Genomic DNA, 19818 nt, shown 5'->3' with positions numbered 1-19818 from the left:
GTGTTTGTGTGTGTGTGTGTGTGTGTTTGTGAGTGTGTGTGTGTGAGTGTGAGTGTGTGTGTAGGTGTGTGTGTGTGTGTGTGTGTGTGTGTGTGTGTGTGTGTGTGAGCAGCTGATTGGCCGTCAGCCTGAAACAGAGACAGAGAGGAAAACAGTGAATGAAGCATTTAATTAATAACGTGGGAAATTGACAAATACTACTCGAGAAGAATACCACATTATTTGAAGGGGTTTTTTTTGTGCAAAAGGGAGATATTTTATTTGTTTTTGAAAAATAAAATGGGAGAAATAATAAAACATTTAAATAAGTAAAAATAAATACGACTTGTTTATAAATATTACAATTGAACTAAACAAAAAAACTAAAATAAATATCCCAATTTTTATTAACTTTTAAATGACGTCCTACATATCCGTAAATATTTCCCAAAAATGTGTTAGTTTTAACCTTTTTTAAACTTATTAAAATATATTATATAACTACATGTTATTATTAATATTATTTGACTACATTCTTCCATAAAAATACATTTCCTCAATTCCCAAAGATGTTCTCCTTATTTCATTAAAATACGTTTTAAATGTCCATCATTTAATAAATGATTTACTTTTCAAATCGTTGTCATTGTTATTGTTACCTCCCTATGTTTTATTAAACATTTCCACTTTCCACATTATTTTACAAAAATGTCCATCGCTTTCAGAGTTGTGTTTTCTTCCCATGTTCAAAATATATATTCCTATATTTAATAAATAATTTACTTTAAAGTAAAAAAGAATCCTAGTAAATAAAGCCACTCATGTTGTCCTGCTAACAGACAACACAAAGCCCATTGGACTTGGACCCTGCTAAATGTCGCCACCTAGTGGAGCAAACAGCAAAGTACACCTGTCTTATTATGATCACGTGACGCCTCTTTATTGATCTCGTGTTTCTGCTGCAAATCTAAGAGTAAACCTCCATTCTGTGTTTTTCCTCTATGCTTCCACTTCTCTCTCAATGTGACGGATTTTAACACGGAGATAAACCTGCTGTAAATCAAAGGCTTCAGGTATGTTAGCTCCTGAGTTAGCCGTTAGCTTCCTCTGCAGTGACGACACAACCCTTATCCAGGAAATGCTAACGTGGTAGATTACAATAACGATAGCTAGAACCTCAAAGCTAATCTTCGGAGTTAATGAGAGCTGTTTGGTGTTTTATAACCACTAGTTTTAGCATAAACTAAGCGCTGTTTACCCTTGTGCTCATTTAAATTCCTCACCGCAGATGTAAGATTTCATCGAGCGTTGGTGGTATAGTGGTGAGCATAGCTGCCTTCCAAGCAGTTGACCCGGGTTCGATTCCCGGCCAACGCAGATGTTTTGTTTTTGAATATTTAATTATTTATACTTTATTTATCAGAAGTTGGAAAGTTATTTGTCATTAAGATGTTTTTATTTTAGGGTCCTGGTACTCTGGTTTACTGTTAAAGAGCACAATGTGTCTTTTTGTCTCGTTTTTTTCCTACAGCACTGAATGAGTTGTTTGTGAGAGTGTGTGTGAGAGTGTGTGTGTGTGTGTATGTGTGTGTGTGTGTGTGTGTGTGTGTGTGTGTGTGTGTGTATGTGTGTGTGGCCTAGCATTACTATACTATACTTGTGGGGACCTAAATCTGTTTACACAGTCACATGTGGGGACCCGCCTCCATTATGGGGACAAAAAGGAGCTCCCCATGAGGGGAATCATTAATTTTAGGGTGAAGACTTGGTTAGGTTTAGGGTAAGGGTAAGGGTTAGGGTTAGGCATTTGTTGGTTATGGTTAAGGGTTAGGATAAGTCTCCAGGAAATGCATGTAAGTCAATGTAATGTCCCCTGAAGTGATGTATACATGGTATGTGTGTGTGTTTTAACTTTATTTACACTTTATTTATCCATGGTTGGGAAACTGTTTGTCGTTTAGGAGTTTTTTTTGTAGGGTGCTGGTACTCTGGTTTACTGTTAAAAAACAAAATATGTGTTTTTGTTTCGTTTTTTTCCTACAGCATCTGAATGCGTCGTCTGTGAGAGTGTGTGTCTGTGAGAGTGTGTGTGTGTGTGTGTGTGTGTGTGTGTGTGTGTGTGTGTGTGTGTGTGTGTGTGTGTGTGTGTGTGTGTGTGTGTGTGTGTGTGTGTGTGTGTGTGTGTGTGTGAGTGTGTGTGTGTGTGTGTGGACATGGGCAGGTATTTCCACAGTGAGGTGGACATTAACAGTCCGTGGTTTCAGGTGTTTTCCGCCTTCTGGCAGCGCTACCCCAACCCACAGTTAAATACAAATTACTTTATTTTTAAAAGAAATAAGCAAATTGTTCACTTTCAAACAATATTAACGTTAAAAAATATATATTATAATTGGTTGGGAAACAACATGGACGCTGAAACTAAATGTATGATTTATCTTTCTGTTGCGTTTAAATATTCTGACATATTTAGGCACATTGTTTTATTGTACAATTGATCATTATAAATATACAATTATGATTTATTTACATTTTTATCGACTTAAATCAAATTCTCAAATGTGACATTCTCAAACTTTTAGGTTTTTTCTGCATTTAAATTGCTATGTTTTTTTATGAATATTTCATAGTAATTTCAAGTCTTTTATTTTGTATTTATATGTTTTATTTGAATATACTGTACATACACACATTTTCTTTAGGATTCAAATATTGTATCATGACTTTTTTAAGCATTTATCTCATATTCAGTTTATTTTCTGTCCTTAAATATTTTTTGAAAACATCATTTTTATAATATTTATTCATATCACTTCATTATTATTAGATGTTTATTTTTCTGAATATTTCTTAAACATCAACTACGACTGGAGCTTTATTTTGAAAACACATTCCGGTGACTGTTTCACAATAAAAGCCTCCCTGTTTGTTTCAATTATTTTAATGTGAAATATTAAGAACTAGAAATATACTAGAAATAAATAACTATAACTCAACCCAGATTACATTTAAACATTATTGTGCGATTAGATTAGATAAATGTATTATTGTTTATAAATACAAAATACTATCTTGATGATAAACAACTTGTAATTACTAGATTTATTAAATCAGTAAATCTAATGATAATTAAATTGTGATTCCTTATTTACTTTAAAAAAGGAAGATTAAACGTGTTTAATATAAAACAAATATAAGTAACGTTTTCTTTAAATGTGATGTTAGCTCTTTTTTAGTAAATAATCTAAATATTTACACCTTTATTTCATCCTCTACTCTGAAGAATCCACATATATATACATATAAATATATATATATATGTATCACCCCTTTTGACAGTCTTTTTTGAAAGACATTCACCTGCCTCGTGAGTCTGGTTGTAACTCTGACATATTCAGCGGCGACTCGTCATTAGGGGCAGCGCCACCTAGTGTCAGCAGAAAGTAATGCAAATAATAATTAAAAAAATATGCAAAAACAAAAAATGTTAAAATATATTTTAAGATCACGTTTAGTCATCTGATTCGTCTGTACATTGCTGTCTTAGTCTGTGTTCTTACAATTAGTGTCCACAGTGTGCCTATTGAGCCGTGTTGAGCGATGTGGGGCAAGCCTCTCTCTCTGCTTTCAAAGTCGATGGGTGCTGTAACAATTACACTGCTCATGCTCAGGGTATTTTTCTATCCAATGTCTGCGGCAAAAAAATAATCACCATTGGGGCACTGTTCTGGCATACCTGCCAAACGTCATCTCATAATTCAGAGAGCTGATTGGCTGTAAGTACGTGTGCCGCGAAAAGTGTAGTTTTCACCCTGTAGTGAAGAGGAGACGAGAGAGAGCGGCGCATAGCGATTCCAATCAGTAACACGGAAAGAAAATGAATGAAGTTGACCTCTACTGCAGCTTTGGTAGTTCATTTTATGTAATGTCTTTAGTTGGTCTTCTGTGTTTTGCCTATAGGCTATTGCTCTGCTGGATCCATTGATATTGGGACCTCATGATGAGTGTCTGTGTTTTCCTTATACACCTTTTATCCAAAGCGACTTCCATACTCAATACTGTGGGCAATCCGAGCACTTTGGGGTGAAGTGTCTCAGGGACACAACGACATGCTGACTGCAGTGGGGTTTGAACCTGTGCCCCCCTGATCCCAACACCAAGGCATTATCCATTGCGCCACATCCGCCCGCCCCTCTCTCTATCGGAACCATGGATAGACTACAGCTATTTGTTTAGGTGTTTAAAAATGATCTTATAACGCGTGTATTTCAGAAACAAAACATCCATAGTTTGAATCAGAAACCAACGTACCTGAAGCAGGTGTTTGAAGCTGCCGAAGAAGCAACAGTAGAAGCAGAAGAAGGTACATCCCGTTAGCTTTGTGCAAAGAGATAACGTTTATATTTTGAGTTTTTTAAGTTTATTTATAAGTTTGTTTATTTAGAATCCGACAGTGTGGATCTGAACCAGAAGAAGAATACATGATGATAATTAAAGATCTTCTGGGCATGCGCTGATCACCTGACCATTTCACCTCTGTTTGACATATTTAAAATTAATTTGTCCTTTTTTATAATTATATGAAATATATACATTTTTGTAATCTATATTCATTTATGTTTAAACTACCAAATATTATTAATAATGAATAAATCAAATGTTGAGAATTTAGAAGTAATAACAAATACAATGTATATAATATAATAAAAACAAATACAATTAGATACAACATCAATAAAATAAACAATTTAAATGTAAAAAAAAAGGGTACAACAATTATCCAAATTATAAACCAGACTACAAATATGAATTAATTAAAAATGAGAGATGGCTTTTAAATGATAGTATTCAGTTTAGGGGTTTACAAACAGAAAGGACAAATAAGAAAACAATCTTTGTATCGTTTATTAAATGACTCTCTGATGACTTAAAGGTGAATAAACTGTTTTTATTGATTAATGTAAATTAAACACACAGTTAATATTCATTTATTTTGTTAGTAGTGATTATGTGAGGCCGTTGGGAATGTGTCATTAAAAGCGTGTCGAGACGAATGATCATAAAGGTGGTTTTAATGTTTGTAGTTTTACAAAGACTAATATCCCGCTATACTTTCTAATATAATTGTATGGAATTTCTAGGAAATATTATGTATTGAAGTCAATGGAGAGAGAAAGATTATCTTTCGATCCCGTTTGAATTGTGCCACGAATTACACATATGATGTTTGTCAATTAAAACAATTATTTCCATGTAAAAAAAATCACAGTTTGTCGTAAAACTGTTGAAATATAAGACACAACAAGAAAGACTACAAATCCCAGAGTCCTTACGGAACCGACTAACTCCCCTTGGGTGTGTACAGCTCTCAACATGCGCAGACTTGGAGTGATTTTCACCTCTTTTAATACTTTCCGCCTCATTCTGAAAGAAAGAAGTGAAATGTGCCAACGTGACGGCCATCTTGGTGTGTGGTGCGAGACGGGAGATGTAGTTCATTGAGCGCACAAAGTGTTACTTCACAGTTTTACCACACATTTTAATTTTTTCGACTTGCAACATGATCTTTTAAATTGACAAACATCATATGGGCACAATTCAAACGGGATCGAAAGATAATCTTTCTCTCTCCATTGACTTCAATACAGACTTTTTCCGAAATAAGGTCCCATGGAGCTCCACCGGAAAGGGAGGGACTTTGCCTCTCTATAGACAGGAAGTGTTATGATGTTCATCCAGCTGACCAATCACTGAGCAGCCTCTCCCTCAGGAGGCGGGGCCACACCCCAGGGCATGCTGGGTAAGTAATGAGTAAGCCACTCCCCCCAGCTTCTCCTTGCCTCCTCCCCCTCCCCCTCCCACCCCCCCACCACCCACTCCTTCTCCCCCCTCCCCCCCGCCTCCTCCCTCAAAATAACGCTGTAGCGCTTCCTGGAATCCCCCATTCTCCTCCCCCTTTCCTCCCCCATTCTCCTCCCCCTTTCCTCCCCCGATACCTGAAACTCCTCCATCACTTTCCTCCCCCCCACTTCCTCTTCTTTGCTCATCACTCGGTACATCGTGTTCCTGTAAACCCCCTCCGTCTCCCCCCTTTCTTCCTCGACTCCCCCCTCTCTATGGACGTACAGAACTGAGCGATACACAGCACTCCCCTCATCCCTCCCTTCCCTCATTAACAGCCTAACGTCCTCCTGCCTCCTCATTAGTGCCGCGCTAATTGGCTTGTAGACCCGCCGGTACCAGAACACCATCCTGGCCACGGTCGCCAAAATGGCCGCCGCCGACACCAAGCACAGCAGGAAGCAGCCGGCGAAAAGCCAGAAACAGAAAACCCCGGCGCCTCGGACGTTGCGAATTCTACCGGTTACTGAGTCATCGCCGGCGGTTGTTGTTGCCTTAGTAGTGGTGGTTGTTGCCTTGAAAATAAAGGGTACTCAGATAAAAATTATGAATTTAAAATGCATTATAAACAGTTCGGGGGTGTTAAAAACAGGAAGGACTTTTATAGGACATCTGAGGAAATGCATTTTAATAAAAAAAAACTAGAATACAAAATGAGATGGTGGTGGTTGTTACCTTGGTTGTGGTGGTTGTTGCCATGGGCGTGGTGGTTGTTGCCTTGGTTGTGGTGGTTGTTGCCATAGGGGTGGTGGTTGTTGCCATGGGCGTGGTGGTTGTTGCCATAGGGGTGGTGGTTGTTGCCATAGGGGTGGTGGTTGTTGCCATAGGGGTGGTTGTTGTTGCCTTGGTTGTGGTAGTTGTTGCCTTGGTTGTGGTAGTTGTTGCCATGGGGGTTGTTGTCATGGGGGTTGTTGCCATGGGGGTTGTTGCCATGGGGGTGGTGGTTGTTGCCTTGGTTGTGGTAGTTGTTGCCATGGGGGTGGTGGTTGTTGCCATGGGGGTGGTGGTTGTTGCCTTGGTTGTGGTAGTTGTTGCCATGGGGGTGGTGGTTGTTGCCTTGAAAAAAGGGTTCAAAATGCATTATAAACAGTTTAAGGATGTTAAAAACAGAAATGGCTTTTCTAGGACTTCTAAGGAAATTCATTTTAATAAAAAAAAAACTAGAATAAAAAAATTAATGTTTTGGTGGTTGTTGCCTTGAAAAAAAAGGGTACTCTCACTTTAAAATGCACTATAAACAGTTTAGGGGTGTTAACAGAAATGGCTTTTATAGGACGTCTAAGGAAATTCATTTTAATACAAAACTAGAATAAAAAATGAGATGGAGGCGGTTGTTACCTTCGTAGTGGTGGTGGTCATCTTGGCGGTAGTTAAAGGATCAGTTTGGGCGTTTGTTGGCGTAATGTTGGCAGGACTTTCAGTTGAGGGGCCGCTGGTAGAAAGGGTGGTTTGAGGACCCAATTGCCCGTCACCTCTGACCCCGGACACGAAGTGATCTGACCATTTAGTCACCTCTACAAACGTCGGTGTCAAAGAAGGGATAGGAGGTGTAGTGGGGAAAGCAGTAGTCGTAGAAACAGCAGTAGTAGCGGTATAATATGGTCTACATAGCTGAGATTCTTCAAGATACAATACAGCTGTTGCCTTATGCCTCTGAGGAGAGTCGCACACCTGAGAACAGAAAGCCAACGCCAGAAACAAGTCAGTTTTTTATTTTGAGTTGGCATTAAGGCAACAACCTGTCATAAAGACTTTCCATGGCCGGTTCTCACCACGCTCAAAGCGTCGGTCGTGACGATCGGTCCATTCCGCACGTACACGTTGAATTCATATTCATCAATGTATCTGCGCAGGTAAGTGAGGGAACAGGAGCAGGCCCAGGGATTGGCCGAGAGGAAAAGGTACGGCACCTCCTCCTTCGGGCTGAACCAATCGTCAGGCATCGTCAGGACCTGAAACAAAAAGGTTTGAGATCCCCGCTCCAGGCAAGAAAAGTGACATTGAAGGACTGTTGTTCCTTTCCCCACCTTGTTGTTCTCGATGTACAGGGTCTCGATCACAGCGAGGGGTTGTAGCATGAGCTGAGGAAGAACCTGGATACGATTGGACGATAAGTCCAGGATCTAAAAGGTGAGAGTTAGAAGAGAGACAAGTTGAGCTTTCTTCGGTAAGAAAACTAAAGGTCAAAAGGTATAGGTAAATAATTCTTAACTTCCTAATATGCTTCCTTCACGGTGTAGATCCTATCTTCCTAACATGCTTCCTTCACGGCATGTATCCTATCTTCCTAACAACCTATATTCACGGCATGTATCATAACTCCCTAACATGCTTCCTTCACGGCATGTATCCTATATTCCTAAGAAGCTACCTTCATGGCATGTATCCTAACTTCCTTAGATGCTACCTTCACGGTGTATGCCCTAACTTCCTTAGATGCTACCTTCACGGTGTATGTCCTAACTTCCTTAGATGCTACCTTCATGGTGTAGATCCTAACTCCCTAAAATGCGTCCTTCATGACATGTATCCTAACTTCCTTAGATGCTACCTTCACGGTGTATGTCCTATCTTCCTAACGAGCTTCCTTCATGGCATGTATCCTAACTTCCTTAGATGCTACCTTCAAGGTGTATGCCCTAACTTCCTTAGATGCTACCTTCATGGTGTAGATCCTAACTCCCTAAAATGCGTCCTTCATGGCATGTATCCTAATTTCCTTAGATACTACCTTCACGGTGTATGTCCTAACTTCCTAACGAGCGTCCTTCATGGCATGTATCCTAACTTCCTTAGATGCTACCTTCACGGTGTATGTCCTATCTTCCTAACAAGCTTCCTTCATGGCATGTATCCTAACTTCCTTAGATGCTACCTTCAAGGTGTATGCCCTAACTTCCTTAGATGCTACCTTCATGGTGTAGATCCTAACTCCCTAAAATGCGTCCTTCATGGCATGTATCCTAACTTCCTTAGATACTACCTTCACGGTGTATGTCCTAACTTCCTAACAAGCTTCCTTCTACATCCTTCAGCATGCATCCTCCCTTGCTAGCAGACGGCCTGACCTCCAGCTTGCTGAGTCCGGAGAAGGTGTTGTCGCTCAGAGAAACCACGGCGTTGCCCTCCAGGTAGAGTTCAGTCAGCGCCGGGCAGGCGGAGAAGGATCCATCAGGGAGGGAGGTCAGGCGGTTCGACCCCAGCCGGAGGACACTGAGGCTGGGGAGGATCGGAGCGGAGCTGGGGGTCAACTCTGGAACCTGGAGACACAGGAAGTCAAGAAACTTTAAACACTAAATATGTACGACAACTAAAACAAGAGATATTATTATTGATCCTTGTCCTACACCCTAACACCTCAATAAGGTACCTTCTTGTTCTGCATCCTATCTTAACTTTATATTTTCATCTTAACATCTTAACAAGCTAACTCATTGGTTTCCCCTGCTAATAGGCTACAACCACAACGTGCATCCTACATTCCAAGCACGCTTCCTGTCACGATTCTCCTTTTATGTCACGTTTATAGTTTTGTAGGTTTGGGTGTTTTTGCTATTTTCCATGTCATGTTTTCCATTGGGTTATTGTCTGGTCCTTTTCCCTGTGTTTTTCCTCTTGTCATTAGTTTCCCTGGTGTGTCTAATTGTCTGATTATGTTCACCTGGGCCCCTGTGTTTTCTCCTCTCTCCTCACCTGTGTCTTGTTGTGTGATTGAGTCTTGTGTGTATTTAAGTTCTGGGTTGTCTGTCTGTCTTGGTCGGTTCGTCTTGTTCCCTGACTAGTTCTGCGGTGAGTGTTCTGTTTGTCATTGTGTATATAGATCATAGCCTTGAAATAAAGGAAGTTTCAGTTTAAATCTGCATTTGGGTCCTGCTTGTTTCACAAACCGTGACAGTACGAACCGACCTGAAAAATGGGCCCAGCAGATCCGTTCGAGTCGGAATTATTAAATGTTTCCTTTTTTTTGGCTAACTGCTCGGATCGATGGAAGAGAGCACCCGGAGTTCAGCAGCGGGAGGCTGTGTTGTCGGAGGCGCGCCAGATGGCTAGAGAGAAACCAGGAATGGTGAAGTTCTTACCTGGCTGGATTTCAAAGATCCTCCCTGTGTGTGATTCCCGGCCTGTTAGCCCCAGGCATGCTAGCTCCCGGCCTCCCAATTCCCAACTTGGCACCATACGCCTCGGTGGTTTCCGTCTGCAGTCAGCCCGTGCTTCTGCCCCAGTTCCTGCTCCTGTCCAGGAGTCATATTCTGGAACTCGTCTGGCTTATGGAGGTCCACGGAGTATTCAGGCGGCTGCTAAGAGGAGGAGTCGCAAGGCCAAGCAGGCCGCTCAAGCCCCAAGAGCCATGGTTCCGGCTCCAGAACCGGACCTTACAGCCATGTTTCCGGCTCCAGAACCGGACCTTACAGCCATGTTTCCGGCTCCAGTGCCGGCCCACACAGCCATGTTTCTGGCTCCAGAGCCGGCCCACACAGCCATGTTTCCGGCTCCAGAACCGGACCTTACAGCCATGTTTCCGGCTCCAGAACCAGACCTTACAGCCATGGTCCCGGCTTCAGTGCCAGCTCCAGTAACCATGGTCCCGACTCCGGCTCCTCGTCACCTGCTGACTCATCGGCCGACGCCAGCTCCCCGAGTCCTGTCGGCGTACCGGCCGACTCCAGCACCTCGTCTCCGGTTGGCTGTCCATCCGACGCCAGCTCCCCGTGTCCTGATGGCTGTCCGTCCGACGCCAGCTCCCCATGTCCTGTCAGCATACCGGCCGACTCCAGCACCTCGTCTCCGGTTGGCTGTCCGTCCGACGCCAGCTCCCCGTGTCCTGATGGCTGCTCATCCGACGCCAGCTCCCCGTGTCCTGATGGCTGTCCGTCCGACGACAGCTCCCCATGTCCTGTCAGCATACCGGCCGACTCCAGCACCTCGTCTCCGGTTGGCTGTCCGTCCGACGCCAGCTCCCCGTGTCCTGATGGCTGTCCGTCCGACGACAGCTCCCGGTGTCCTGATGGCTGTCCGCCCGACGCCAACTCCATGTCTTGTCACGTTGGAGGTCCCGCAGACTACTCTTCTGCCGGGGGTCCTGCCAACCCCATGTCCTGAGCCGTTGGAGGTCCCGCAGACTACTCTTCTGCCGGGGGTCCTGCCAACCCCATATCCTGAGCCGTTGGAGGTCCCGCAGACTGCTCTTCTGCCGAGGGTCCTGCCAACTCCATGTCCTGTGCCGTTGGAGGTCCCGCAGACTACTCTTCTGCCGGGGGTCCTGCCAACCCCATGTCCTGTGCCGTTGGAGGTCCCGCAGACTACTCTTCTGCCGGGGATCCTGCCAACTCCATGTCTTGTCACGTTGGAGGTCCCGCAGACTACTCTTCTGCCGGGGGTCCTACCAACTCCATGTCTGGTCCCGTTGGAGGTCCCGCAGACTACTCTTCTGCCGGGGGTCCTGCCAACCCCATGTCCTGAGCCGTTGGAGGTCCCGCAGACTGCTCTTCTGCCGGGGGTCCTGCCAACCCCATGTCCTGTGCCGTTGGAGGTCCCGCAGACTACTCTTCTGCCGGGGGGCCTGCCGACTCCATGTCGTGTCCCGTTGGAGGTCCCGCAGACTACTCTTCTGCCGGGGGGCCTGCCGACTCCATGTCGTGTCCCGTTGGAGGTCCCGCAGACTACTCTTCTGCCGGGGGTCCTGCCAACCCCATGTCCTGAGCCGTTGGAGGTCCCGCAGACTGCTCTTCTGCCGGGGGTCCTGCCAACTCCATGTCTTGCCACGTTGGAGGTCCCGCCGACTGCTTTTCCGCTGGGGGTCCTGCCAACTCCATGTCCTGTCGCGTTGGGGATTCCGCCGACTGCTCTCCTGCCGGGGGTCCTGCCGATCCTGTGTCCTCTTCCATGGGGGATCTTGCAGACACCGGCTCCTGACCGGCCTCCGGAGCTGTCGGGTCTTCACCCCTCCTCGGACTCTGCCTTGCCCCCGGGCCGTCCGCCCGAGATTCCCTCCATGGATTCTGCCTTGCCCCCGGGCTGTCTGCCCGAATTCCCCTTTTTGAACTCTGCCTTGCCCCCGGGCCGTCCGCCGGAATTCCCCTTTTTTGAACTCTGCCTTGCCCCCGGGCCGTTCGCCCGAGACCCGTCCTCCAGACCCCCTCCACCCACCCTGCTGGATTTTTGTTTTTTTGGGACGTCTGGAATCCGTCCCTTGAGGGGGGGGGGGGGGTTATGTCACGATTCTCATGTTATGTCACGTTTATAGTTTTGTAGGTTTGGGTGTTTTTGCTATTTTCCATGTCATGTTTTCCATTGGGTTATTGTCTGGTCCTTTTCCCTGTGTTTTTCCTCTTGTCATTAGTTTCCCTGGTGTGTCTAATTGTCTGATTATGTTCACCTGGGCCCCTGTGTTTTCTCCTCCCTCCTCACCTGTGTCTTGTTGTGTGATTGAGTCTTGTGTGTATTTAAGTTCTGGGTTGTCTGTCTGTCTTGGTCGGTTCGTCTTGTTCCCTTACTAGTTCTGCGGTGAGTGTTCTGTTTGTCATTGTGTATATAGATCATAGCCTTGAAATAAAGGAAGTTTCAGTTTAAATCTGCATTTGGGTCCTGCTTGTTTCACAAACCGTGACACTTCCTTCATGTTCTGCATCCTAGTTATTTCAGTACTCGGCCGATTTGACTAAAAGTACAGATATAAATATTGATTGATATCAATATCAATATCCTCAGTGAACCTGGACACACAGGAGACAGAGACACATGGACATCAATTCAAATGAGAGATATCATTGATTCCGGATTCATCCGACACCTTGTTTCCAGTGAGGTCGATCTCGTAGATCTCCGTGAAGATCTGGAAGGAGGACCAGGAGAGGCTGGAGAATAGGTTCTGGGGAAACAACAGAACCTAGAAAAAAACAGTAGAAGAAGAAACACTGTAAAAGCAGATTCCTGTCAAACTGCTGCCGTCTTATCGCTCTGGAACAGGAAGACAGTTTCCCTGCTGTGGTCCCGCCCGTCAGAGAGAGTCAGCTGTTAGCTACAGGATGTGTAATAAAACATGGGTCATCTGGCTCTTTCTGCTTCAATCACTTTTGGTTATTTAGTTTTGATGATTCAGGACAAAATGGTGAGCAAGTTAGAGGCTTTATCAGAATCAGAAGCCGTTTTATAACCCGGTTTACACATACAAGGAATTTGCTTTGGTATGTCTAAGTAGTTTTTTTGTTTTTGGCGTATTTTTTGTATATTCACATTCATTATATTACATTTTTTACATTTCCTTATTTCTATGCTCAAAAATAAAAATGATTTATTTTGATAATTGTATTGTTTTTTTTAACTATATTTTCATTATTATAAATATTTTTACTTGTTTTTTTTTTTTTTGTTCACTTTTTTTATCTTGCCATAAGTTTCTCTACGGTTTAATCTCTTTCAAAATGTCCACTTTTAACTTTGACCATATTTATCTGTGTATAAAACTGTTTAATTTCACACACTGAAGTTAGAGTTCCCCTCTCGTGTTACCTTGGTCGCTGGTTCAAGTTCCGCCGGTATTCCGGTGAATCCCGCCGCGGTGCAGTTTTCCAGTCTCCGGTGGTCCTTATCTCTGTCGCCGTGACAACCGGGAACCGCTGTTACCGGAGCAACGAGGAGGGCGAAGAGGAGGAAGATGTGCATTCTGGGAAATACCTGTAGCTCCTGAGAGAAACTGAATGAACTCTCTGACTGTACTCTGCTCTGTCTGTGTGTGTGTGTGTGTGTGTGTGTGTGTGTGTGTGTGTGTGTGTGTGTGTGTGTGTGTGTGTGTGTGTGTGTGTGTGTGTGTGTGTGTGTGTGTGTGTGTGTGTCAGCTGCTGAAACAGGAAGCGTGATAAGCCTCAGCTGTGTGTCTGTTGATAGCATGTGCTTCTATGTTTATTTGACAATTCGGAAAAAATATTTAATTTGTACTTTTTCACTGACATTGCGATTAGAGGGAATACATAATTGTGGCGTCATTATTCTCAATATTATCAAAAATATATATTAAAATGTACATGATGTGATTTCATTTGCAAAAACAAATAACACAAAAATATTGCGTTAAAAATAAATGTAAAATGAATTTGAACTCAAGAATAATAAATGGAAGAAAACATAATTGGAAAACGAGGGGAAAGAGAGTCACACACTTCCAAGTTAAAACATCAAACAGGTTCCCAACCAATCTCAGAGAAAACATTGGATTTTCTCTGAGATTAAATGTGTATTTAAAACTAAAATAGAAGACCCAGGGCTTTCCTCGTTAAGGGACATTAACTTAAATGATGCTGAGTTATTTTAATTATTTACTTTTAAATATTTGATTACTGTGTTGGACAAAACAATGAATAAAACATGATGGTGCAGAAATAAAGAGGAAACAGTGACTCGTGATTCGTAGTGTTTCGCTGACAGTTTATTGCCGCCATGTTTCTGCAGGTAGAGCCTGAGATTGATCCTGATACAACAACAGACAAAAAACAAACTCTCAACCAATGGGAGGAGGGCTAGACTGTGATGTCATCGAGTCCTGAAGGATTCTGAGGTTGTGATTGGATAAGGCCCCCTCCTCCTCCTCCTCCTCCTCTTCAAACCGCCCAAAGAATAATAAAAACTAAACAGACGATTCAAGAAAAATCAGATTTATAACGTGACGCACACTTTAGATTATGATTCTAAATTAACCCGGAAATACACACACTCACACACACATGGACGTCCAACACACACACACTTGCATGAGGGCGAAGAAGCTCCCTTTAGCAGCAACAGAACCCGATATTAAAGACACCTTTTTATACTAAACGATAGTTGTATTAATAACAGTGACAGTGACGTCACAAAGCACATGTAGGCGGGGTTAAAATACAGGAAGTAAATGAGTAAACAAAGAAAACAGCCAATCAGAAAAGCCCAAGCTGGAAAGAAAAAAAGAAAAATCGTAAAAAAGGAAATCTCCCATCATGCCCGGCGGTGGCAGCAGGTAATAATCGAGATTGTCCTGTGATTGGTTGATTCCAGAGACATGCTTCTCCGGCCAATCACAATCACTTCCTGTGTTTTTGTCATCACCTTGTAAAAAATAAAGAAAGGTCTTAAAGTCACGGAGCGCAATTAAGCTCCCCTCGTCATCTCTCCCACAATGCATTGCTCTGTGTGGGACGGGGTTCAGGCAGTGCCGAAAACTCCCAGCTGACAGTAAACTCGTCATCATTCATGGAGGGTAAAAAAAACCTCAAAGCTGCATTCAAGGACATTTGGGAAGTTGGAAATATGCGGTTGTTTATATAACTTCACATGTTTTTATCGCCCCAAAAATAAATCTCACGCTATATTAAAAATGACTTCCTGTTGGGTTGAAGGCGTGGTCCCAAGAGTCTTTTTTGTAAGTCTACATGTGAAACACCTGCCTTCGAAACTTCCTACATTTAAGATAAACGTACCACGAGGGCTGCTTCGTTTAACCCAAGCGTACTTCAGCACTTTAAGGCCACGTTTCTTCGTAAGCCTCTCAAAAAAGTGTGTTTTTTGATAATGGTATATAATTTGACTGTAAATCTTTATTTTATAGCCACCACACTTTATATAAACTTGTTTTCTTTTGCTATTTCCTGATAATTCAAACTAAATGACTTGATTAATGATGTTAAGAGTATGACCGTATGATGACAAAATTGCTTTTAAAGTGAAATTGAATGCAAAATAAAATTGAGAAAAAAGCCACACATTCCCAACTTCCCAACGTCTCCTGAAGGCAGCCGTTCATTCCTCGTCCTTCACGGACATTATAACTTTTTTAATCGTCGTTTTTGATTGTAAAATTACACAGAACATGTAACTTCAAACACAAAGCCTCTTTTCCTTCTGTCTCAAACTACATTTCCCAGAGTTCCTTGCTCACACGGGCCTCGCATAATCCATCTCCCATATCTGTTAAATAAGTCACATCACTTACATTTCCCACGATTGCCAGAGACAGTGAAGGTGACATATTGAACACATGTATATAATATATGTCGCAGCCCGTTTTAAAATAGATTCTTTATAAAAACAAACTTCAAATATACACACAACGCTTTAAAAACATCCAACATGTGAGTTCACTTCTTCTGTTTCCTTACACCGTCCATTAAAACCATCTGTCTGTCTGTCTTTATAACCGTCTGTCTGTCTTTATAACCGTCTGTCTGTCTTTATAACCGTCTGTCTGTCGCAGCTCTCTTTGGTTTATAGCCCTTAGCTACGCATTATTCAGGTGCACACGGGAGAAACAGGAACTACGAGCTTCAATAATCAGATCTCCGTCTTCAAAACCATAAGCAAACAGATTTTAATGGAGTTTATTACGGCTAGCTAACACTGTAGCTTTTAAACGTAGGTATTTTTTCATCTGAAAAACGTTTCATTTTATGAAGTCTTAGAATCTGTAATTTCCCGTCCACCATGAATGCTGCTTTGGCTAGGCTAAGCTAATACTTTCCCTTCCCTCTACTTATTGCTCAGGCTAGCTTGCTAACCCGAGCTAACGAAAACCTCTCTGGCTGTATCGAGGTAACAGCGGCGAACAGAGAGGAGTTCATTCAACTCAGAGAAAAACAAACCAACGTACTTCATCTTTAAGTACAAAAACACAAAAACAGGAGACTTCAAGGCACTGTTTTAAAAAACGGCTTATCATCAACGCAGCAATTCATAAAATCTGATAACTTCCTTTCTGTTTGAGAGCATGACAAACAGCAACAAAAAACAAGAGCTAACGCATGCTAACGTAGAAGCTAGCAGGGTTAGTGTATGTTCCCAGGGTCCTGTGTTCCCTAGCTTAGTGTCTTTTTACGCCTTTCTTTAGAAGTCCACATCTCCAAAACAGCTGAACAAGATGTTACCGTTCAAACTGCATTTTAAACGTCACTTTTTCATAATTTGTCAGACATTTTAACGGCAAAGTTTGCAGTTAGCAAACTCTTAAAATGTCAGTTTATAACAAGAACACATAACCCAGGGAACAACTCTCCTAGCAGCAAGCCACACACACACAGCCACACACACACACACACACACACATACACACACCAGGAGTGGAGGTACAGGATGTGTGTGACGGGCTGCTCTAGTGTTGGTAAGGTGCTTAAACACAAACACGCGGCAGCCAATCAGAGTGCTCGCTGCTGTCAGATGAGCGTGTCCTTGTTGATCAAAGCAGCCAACCAGAGTGCTCGCTGCGATCACATGTCCTTGTTGTTTTTGAGGTCCGGGGCGCTAACCTGCCTCCTCATTCGTGGAGGAGTGTTGAAGCCCCACCCCCCCATCAGCATCATGTCGGGGGGGGGGTGCCGCGGCAGGCTGTGGTAGCTGTTGTGCGGCGGCCCCCCTGGTGCCGGCTGGAATGGTGCATTGTGGGGGCTGTAGTACGGGTAGGGGTGGAACTGATGGGGTGGTGGTGGGGGTTGGTTATAATTTAAGCCGTCTCCCCCTCCCCCTCCTCTCGGGCCGGGCGACGCCCCCCTCCTCTGTCTCGGTCGCCCCTGGTGATCGTTATCATAGTTACTGTTGCCTTGGTGGGCGGAGCCGTCGAACGAGTTGCGTCGGTAACGGCGGTTCTGCGGCTGCTGGTTCGCCTGGTTACCGTGCTGGTTGTTGAAGAAGCCGCCCTGGTTACGCTGTTGTTGTTGTTGCCAGTTGCGGTGAGGGCTGGGGCTTCGCATTCGAGGAGGGGGCGGAGCTTGTTGCAGGAAGGGGAGGGGCAACAGGCCCTGATGAGGGGGGGGTGACGGAGAAGCTTTACCCTCCCCCCCCCCTCCTCCTTCCTCCCCCCCCTCAACCAGTCCCAGCGCCAGTAGGGCGGCGGTCGCTGGTCCCCATGACAACCGGTGAGCAGGGTTACTCTTAAAGGGGAACTTCAGCTTGCACTCCTGGGGGGGGATGAAGCGCCCGGTGCCAGGGAGGTGGACCGGGACCACAGGGGAAGGAACACCTGAGGGGGGAAAGGGAGAGAGAGAGGGGGAGGGGGAGAGAGAGAGAGAGAGAGAGGGAGAGAGGGGAGGGGGAGAGAGAGAGAGATGGAGAGAGAGACAGAGGGGAGGGAGAGAAGGGGAAGACAATCGTTAGATATCTCCTCAAAATCAACTCAAGACAAATTTACCTTTTGAAGACCATCACATCAAAGCTCCTGGTCTCATTTCAGCCTCGGACTACATTGCCACGCCCCTTTCCCCAATTCTTGTTTAACCCCTTATGTCTCAGAATGTTGAGAATTAAAAAATAAAGTCAGCATTTTTGAGATTTTGAGAAAAAGTTAATTGTTTTGGAAAAAAGTTAATTTCTTTAGAAAAAAGGGGAAAAAAAGAAGAACAAATTCAGAATCTTTAGAAAAAAGTTGGTTCTGGTTCTAACCCTGTACTCTGGTTCTCACCTGGACTCTGGTTCTCACCTGGACTCTGGTTCTCACCTGGACTCTGGTTGTGGTTTTGTTTCTAACCCTTGACTCTGGTTCTCACCTGGACTCTGCTTGTGGTTCTGTTTCTAACCCTTGACTCTGGTTCTCACCTGGACTCTGGTTGTGGTTCTGGTTCTAACCCTTGACTCTGGTTCTCCCATGGACTCTGGTTCTCACCTGGACTCTGGTTGTGGCTCTGGTTCTAACCCTTGACTCTGGTTCTCACCTGGACTCTGGTTCTCACCTGGACTCTGGTTATGGCTCTGGTTCTAACCCTTGACTCTGGTTCTCACCTAGACTCTGGTTCTCACCTGGACTGTGGTTCTGGTTCTAACCCTTGACTCTGGTTCTCACCTGGACTCTGGTTATGGCTCTGGTTCTAACCCTTGACTCTGGTTCTCACCTAGACTTTGGTTCTCACCTGGACTGTGGTTCTGGTTCTAACCCTTGACTCTGGTTCTCACCTGGACTCTGGTTCTCAACTGGACTCTGGTTCCAACCCTTGACTCTGGTTCTCACCTGGACTCTGGTTGTGGTTCTGTTTCTAACCCTTGACTCTGGTTCTCACCTGGACTCTGGTTGTAGTTCTGGTTCTAACCCTTGACTCTGGTTCTTACCTGGACTCTGGTTCTCACCTGGACTCTGGTTGTGGCTCTGGTTCTAGCCCTTGACTCTGGTTCTCACCTATACTCTGGTTCTCACCTGGACTCTGGTTCTCACCTGGACTCTGGTTATGGCTCTGGTTCTAACCCTTGACTCTGGTTCTCACCTAGACTCTGGTTCTCACCTGGAATCTGGTTCTCACCTGGACTCTGGTTATGGCTCTGGTTCTAACCCTTGACTCTGGTTCTCACCTAGACTCTGGTTCTCACCTGGACTGTGGTTCTGGTTCTAACCCTTGACTCTGGTTCTGACCTGGACTCTGGTTCTAACCCTTGAATCTGGTTCTCATCTGGACTCTGGTTCTCACCTGGACTCTGGTTCTCGCCTGGACTGTGGTTCTGGTTCTAACCCTTGACTCTGGTTCTCACCTGGACTCTGGTTCTCACCTGGACTCTGGTTCTAACCCTTGACTCTGGTTCTCACCTGGACTCTGGTTGTGGCTCCGCAGCTTCCCTCTGATGTTCTGCTGCTGCAGGTTCAGGATGCGCTGCTGTTCCAGCTTCAGCCACCGGAGGCGCCCCCTCCGGAAGGCCGGGTCCTCGTCCATCAGGCGCTTTACCCTGACCTCAGGCTTCTTAGGGGGTGTGTCTCCCTCTCCCATAGGCCCCTCCCCCTCTCCACCAGGCTCCTCCCCCTCCCCATCTTCCTCCTCTTCTTCATCCTCCCCCCTGAGAGGAGACCCTCCCCCCTCTTCTTCCTCTTCCTCTTCTTCCTCCCCCTCCACGGGGATGATGGACTCCATCTTTATCATCCGGTCCCTCAGAGCCCGGATCTCATCGTCCTTCATGTTGTTCTGCAGCTTCACTTCCTGCAACACACACACACACACACACACACAC

General features: G+C 44.5%; 3 protein-coding genes across 5 annotated transcripts in view; 1 reads left to right on the top strand and 2 right to left on the bottom strand.

Moving 5' to 3' along the window:
* Positions 1-4903: 4903 nt before the first annotated feature.
* On the bottom strand, positions 4904-13640 carry LOC307031579 (uncharacterized protein). 3 transcript variants are annotated; one of them, XM_079668791.1, is made up of 8 exons: positions 13387-13640; positions 12668-12763; positions 8946-9137; positions 7650-8000; positions 7216-7548; positions 6793-6933; positions 6553-6741; positions 4904-6392 (listed from the first exon to the last, which is right to left on the bottom strand). In XM_079668791.1, exons 1-8 carry the CDS (start codon positions 13537-13539, stop codon positions 5724-5726), a joined length of 2124 nt encoding a protein of 707 aa, XP_079524917.1. In that variant the 5' UTR covers positions 13540-13640; the 3' UTR covers positions 4904-5723. The 3 variants fall into 3 exon arrangements, with proteins under 3 accessions (XP_079524917.1, XP_079524918.1, XP_079524916.1); XM_079668792.1 differs by having other exon boundaries at positions 6553-6933; positions 7650-7829; positions 7905-8000; positions 13387-13639; XM_079668790.1 differs by having other exon boundaries at positions 6553-6933.
* On the top strand, positions 9074-12448 carry LOC307031578 (uncharacterized protein). Its single transcript, XM_079668789.1, has 2 exons — positions 9074-9243; positions 9332-12448. Exon 2 carries the CDS (start codon positions 9791-9793, stop codon positions 12119-12121), a length of 2331 nt encoding a protein of 776 aa, XP_079524915.1. The 5' UTR covers positions 9074-9243; positions 9332-9790; the 3' UTR covers positions 12122-12448.
* Positions 13641-14277: 637 nt separating the features above from the next.
* LOC307031576 (kinesin-like protein KIF1C) overlaps positions 14278-19818 on the bottom strand; it is a 47518-nt gene continuing 41977 nt past the window's right edge. Inside the window, exons 26-27 of the mRNA XM_079668787.1 lie at positions 19403-19787; positions 14278-17854 (exon numbers count right to left, since the gene is read on the bottom strand). Coding sequence (XP_079524913.1) covers positions 17106-17854; positions 19403-19787 — 1134 coding nt within the window. The 3' untranslated portion in view covers positions 14278-17105. The remainder of the gene's footprint in view (positions 17855-19402; positions 19788-19818) is intronic.

Source organism: Notothenia rossii (genome assembly GCF_949606895.1).
Source record: "Notothenia rossii genome assembly, chromosome: 3".
In the NCBI taxonomy this organism is placed as follows: Eukaryota; Metazoa; Chordata; class Actinopteri; order Perciformes; family Nototheniidae; genus Notothenia; species Notothenia rossii.
Note: the sequence above shows the minus strand (reverse complement) of the source record. Positions and strands in the feature narration are given on the sequence as shown.